The 5,371-nt window shown below is 47.3% G+C and overlaps 1 protein-coding gene across 1 annotated transcript; it reads right to left on the minus strand.

Moving 5' to 3' along the window:
- Positions 1-3,792: 3,792 nt before the first annotated feature.
- On the minus strand, positions 3,793-4,859 carry DNAJB8 (DnaJ heat shock protein family (Hsp40) member B8). Its single transcript, XM_038740268.1, has one exon. It carries the CDS (start codon positions 4,601-4,603, stop codon positions 3,902-3,904), a length of 702 nt encoding a protein of 233 aa, XP_038596196.1. The 5' UTR covers positions 4,604-4,859; the 3' UTR covers positions 3,793-3,901.
- Positions 4,860-5,371: the final 512 nt, after the last annotated feature.

Consider the following 5,371-nt stretch of genomic DNA (forward strand, 5'->3'; position numbering starts at 1 on the left):
AGAGAACAGGACTGTCCACAGGGTGTGGGTCACAGCTCAGTGTGCTCAGGGAGTCAGCAGTCCCCTCCCTCACTTAGCTTCCTTCTCCTGGGGCATACTGGGTACATAGGTAAGCTGTTTGGAGCCCCGAGATCCCTCCCTGTGCTCCCCCAGGGGAGAAGTCAGGGAACAGAGGGAAGAAGCAGTGAGAAACGGACCACAAGCTGTGGTGGGGGATGTGCAGACGAGAGTGGCAAGGGAGAAGAGGGAAAGGGCCAAGCAGGAGAGGGAGTGATGGCCCCACGGGTGGCCAACAAGTCCACTTGTCCTGCAGCTAGAGAGGGAGCGGTGGGCAGCTCTGCAGCTCAGGGCCGAGTAGAGGTTTAGGGTAGAGGGGCTTAGTCTGCAAATCATTATTTTGTCACCCAGATGAGGCACAGCACGTGGCATTATCTCGTGGGATCACGTGTCATGTGAGGGGTGGCACTTTGAACTCCCTCCTCCTCAGGGTGTGAGGCCAGCTCTAAGACGGCCCTGCCCAGGTGGCCAGGCTCTCTCTAGTCCCGGCTTCGATTCGGGGCCAGGGGTAGGAGGTGGACACCCTGTCAAGTTCCTGTGCCAGGACAAGGATTTTTTGGACCCCTGCATGACCGTTTCTCTCCCTCTCTTTATCTGCCTTCATGCCTGTCCCCCTCCTTAGTCTCCCGCTGCCTCTCTAGTTGGGTCTCTGTCAGTCTCCTGCATCCTGATGGGCCCCACCTTCTTGGAAAGCCCGCCTCAAATTTGCCCTGTGCCCGAAATGAAAAGTTGGCCCCTCTGACCAGTTTACAGTCTTCAAAAGCACTATGTCTGTGAAATTGTGTTCTCTGTGGCCTTGAGTTGATAGGAGATAAGTGGCTAGGGTCATGGTCTCAGATTCTTCAACATTAAACAGATTTTGTCAAGCACGTGAACTGTCCATACTTAAAAATTTATGTTTATGCAGGTTTACTCCATGATGGCAGGTTATGTTCCTCGAAAATGTGGTTGTTTTGTGAATGGTTATATCACGGGACATATTTCCACGTAGACTTATGTGCAATTAGGTACCATTCCAGAATAAACCCTGGCAAGATGATCAATCTGTCAGGTAAGAAAAAATGACACTAAATCCTTCCCCAGCTCCCTCGTGGGCTCACTCTTTTCCCTGGCATTTTATAGAGGCTTTCTTGCCTCACTCCATACTCCAAGCTCAGTCCCACCCAGCCCCCATGCCCCAGTATATTTTTCTTTGTTTGAATTCCTATCATAGCAACGGTTGTTGCTATGGGCATGACTGCCACCCACCAGTCACATCACACTGCCCCTTTCTGTTTCTAGCTTGTAGCCCCCCCTCCCCACCTGATGCCCAGCTGTCAATTATGAGCCCGGGCAGGGGAGGGGGCAGTATGACATTACTGGCAGCCACACCCACTGGCCACCCCCACCCCACCCCCAGCACCGTCACATTGCCCCTCCCCTTTCTATCTCCTTTCCTGGCTTGTAGCCAATTTAAATTTTAAAAAAATTGATTTTTTATTAAATTTTAATAAAATTTAACTGTATTTAATTTAAATAAATTAATTTATTAATTAATAAATCTAATTTTAAAAAATTTAAAATCTAATCTAATAAGTAAATCTAATTTTTTTAAAAATTAAAAAATACAAGGGGCTGACAAGAGAAGGCGGAGATCAGTACAGGGTGTGGGAGGGAGTCAGGAAAACTGCATAGATCAGAGGAAAAAAAGAAGGGATTGGGGCAGGGGGAGGAGAGGGTGGGGAAGGATTCGGCTTACCTGCAGTGAAATAATGTCAGGAACGGTAACAGATGCTGAGAAACATCAGCCAATAGTGTAGGACATATTCCCCAGTGGCACATCTGGAATGTGCCTGCATATCTTTTGGGGTCTGGGTGTTTGTGTAGCACTTTGCCACTGTCTTTTTCACCTTTGTGTATGTTTAGGAGTGTGTATGTATTTCTTCTGGCACGTTCATGTCTCCCTTGTATCTCTCTGTCTGCATTGTATGTACCAGCGCTGACTTAGCTTCACCTTCACAGCATCAGTCTCTTTCTCTAAATGTGCCCATAGTCAGGCTGAACAAGGCTTCATTGGGGAGATGGGCAGGGGTTTGTATCTCTCTTCAGCTGAATTTTGTTGCCTCCATAAGACCTAAAGAGCATTCAGTTGAACTACAGCTTTGATAACATAGCTAGCTGAAAGCTTCCAAATATAGAGCCAACGTACCTTCTCTTGGCAGCAGAAGAGAGGAAAATAGGGAAATGTGTCTTTGGGCCTATAGAAACCCCATTTTATAAAGACTAAAGTACCAACTGTCTTTAGTTGAAATAGTGCTATGTCTATTCCTTTATATGTCCACTCACAGTTCTGTTGTTTTTTACTTTCCTAAACACTTAGTACAGTGCTCTGCACATAGTAAGGGCTCAATAAATACCATTGATTGATTGGTATGAGGTTCTAATGTTGTTAATTGTAGGGTCTGACTAGCCCCTAGCCCAATGTGGAAAGTCAATAAATAAAAACCCCAAAATAACCACAACTGGCTAACCCAGATGAGCCTGGGATGATTCTTATGGGGTTTAAAGGTATTTCGTTTGCTACCCCTGGTTGCTTTGTGAATTCTAATTAACATCGCATTCCATTGTACCTGCACCCTGAGGAGGTGAAAATCCCAAAAGTATCGAAGCAGGGCCTTAAAGAGCGCAGGGGAGCCCAGAAGCCTCTCCCCTCTATCTAGTAGCACTGAGCGTGTGGTAAAAGGGATCAAGAGAAGAATATACCAGGTTTCCCAACAGAAAAGTCTCCTGGAGTAGAACGAGGGCATCACGCAAGCAAAGGCAGTGACAGCTTCCCTTTGGTCCCCATCAAACCTCACCCCTTCCCACCCTTGCCAGTGATTCTCTGCCTGACCTGGAGACCTTCTGGAGAGAAAGGGGGAGATCTGTCTCCGTGGGCTATTCAGTCTTTGCCCTTTGGCCCGAGACTGTCAACCAAGAGAACAATTATTATTAGGGCTCTTGGGGTAGTGATGGGGTTTGGATTTGAAAACACCTTGTCCACCCACTCATTTCCCACCAGCCCAGTTACAACTCTCAAAGGGTGAGCCAGTTTGGTCACTACTGCCCTGCCGGAGGAGACGGGGGCTCTGCCCCATGGCTAGCCCTTGTGTTATCTCTGGGCTAACAGGCCATCTGCCTCCTCCCTTTGAAAAGCCAAGATGGCACAACAATAATAATAATAATACCACCAATTATGGTATTTGCTAAACACTTACTACGGGTCAAGTACTGTTCTAAGCCCTTGGGGTTGGCACAAGATAATCAAATCAGACACAGTCCCTGTCCTACATCGGGCTCACAGTCTAAGGAGGAGGGAGAGCAGGTAGGCTATCCCTATTTTACAGCTAAGGAAACAGGCACCAAGAAGTTAAGTGACTTGCCCAAGGTCACACAGCAGACAAGTGGCAGAGCCAGGGTTAGAACCCAGGTCCTCTGACTCCCAGGCCCATGCTCTTTCCACTAGACTACCCAGCTTTTTAAAACTTGGAGATGTCAGGAATCGAACCCAGGGCCTCATACATGCGACGTGTGCATTCTACCACTTAGCTACATCCTCACCACCTTTTGTTTTCTCAAAGCTTATCCCTTCATTCATTCATTCATTCATTCAATCATATTTATTGAGCGCTTCCCACTCCCTCTCTGCCCTTTCAAACCGCGACTTCCATAAGCAGCTCCTGTTATCTCAAAAAAACAGAGACCGGCGCTAGTTGGTGTTGTCATGAACTTGTGGTGTTTAATAGGTCAGGCCCACTAAGGAAAGACATGAGTCTCATTGCTAATTTCTAGCCACAGCTGGTTGCAGGGATGGATGGTCAGGAAGTTACTTGTTATCCATGGGCCTTAGCTGTTCCTTTCCATTCACGATCACTGATTTCAACTGGCCATCCTCATCCACTTCGATCCTGTCCTGCCCATTCTCAACAGTTCTCTTGGTCGTGATCTTCCGGCCATTGATCATTTCAGTCGATGTCATTACTGATTTAAAGCCACAGCCATCAGAACTAGAACCCCCAAATGATGTTGAAGAGAAGGTAGTTCGTCCACCGTGGCCCAGAGAATCAAAAGAAGTAAAGGCTTCCATGAAGGTGGGAAACTCTCCGAAGCCGGCCGAGAAAGCTTCCCTCATGGTTCTGCTTCGATTACCATCACGATCTCTATCAGTACTGAAGGGGTTGTCCCAAAAGTCAAAGGAAAATGGATCGAGTCCATCGAAAAACTCCTGAAAAATATCCTGTGGGTTCCGAAAAGTATATCCGGATCCGAAAGAGTTGTAGAAATTTCCCCCGGCCCCTCCTCCAGCATGCCAGTCGTCATTGCCATCCCCATCGTACACAGATCTCTTCTTAACATCGGAAAGTACCTCGTATGCTTCAGATATCTGCTTAAATTTCTTTTCTGCCTCTTCTTTGTTATTAGGGTTCTTATCCGGATGCCACTTCAAGGCCTGCTTGCGGTAGGCCTTCTTTATCTCTTCTTGGGAGGCACTCGAATGCACTCCAAGAATGTCGTAGTAACTTGCCATTCTCCAGGGGGCCAGGAGTAGGCTCGAGTATGTGTCCTGATTTCCTATCTTGACTCACACTGACGCACCTTCTATATCAAAAATCTGGAGGTTTCGGTAGATCTTGAAGTTGACTCTCGACGTTCTGGCCTCCTTCTGCTCGGCAATGTGGTTCGTTCTACCTTTCTGAAGCGTTGATGAAAGGGAACTTGTTATTAAATGTTGCCCAGGATGGAACGAGGTGGGCCTGCAGCACCTCACTGGCACGTCTGACTGTGGCATCTGACTTAGGCCAGGGGCAGAATATTGGCAAAGATTGTGACGTCAGCAGACCTCACCCAGGCAACGCTTTGACAAGCAGTCATCCTATTGGCTGGAGGAGCTTTCAAGAGCTTTGGTTTAAGTAGGCTTTTCACAGTTCCGATTTCACAATTTTTTTTTTTTGAATGATAGCTTTGAAAGAAAGCCCCCCAGTGACCCATACGACTAGATACTTCCAGAGGTGCCGGAGCTCAGTCGTTCTGCAGTTTGGCATAATGAATGTACAATAATCCAAACGCGCCACCATATTATTGTCATGATTGCCAGAGACAGTAGTATTGCCAGGTCTCTGATCTGCTAAACCCAGTGGTGTTAGGGCCCTGAACAGCCAAGTCTGGAGCTACCAGGGCTGAGCACAACAGAGATCACAGATACCCTAAAAACTAGAGATTATCTAGGCAGAGATGCCCCAGGCCATTGCTCTTCCTCAAATTTAACCCTGTGAACAAAGCCAAAGTCAAAATACTG

This window comes from Tachyglossus aculeatus, chromosome X1 (assembly GCF_015852505.1).
Source record: "Tachyglossus aculeatus isolate mTacAcu1 chromosome X1, mTacAcu1.pri, whole genome shotgun sequence".
Classification (NCBI taxonomy): Eukaryota; Metazoa; Chordata; class Mammalia; order Monotremata; family Tachyglossidae; genus Tachyglossus; species Tachyglossus aculeatus.

What these genes read in the sequence shown, in the direction of transcription:
- DNAJB8 (XM_038740268.1), bottom strand. Translation starts at nt 4,603, where the DNA reads ATGGCAAGTTACTACGACATTCTTGGAGTGCATTCGAGTGCCTCCCAA.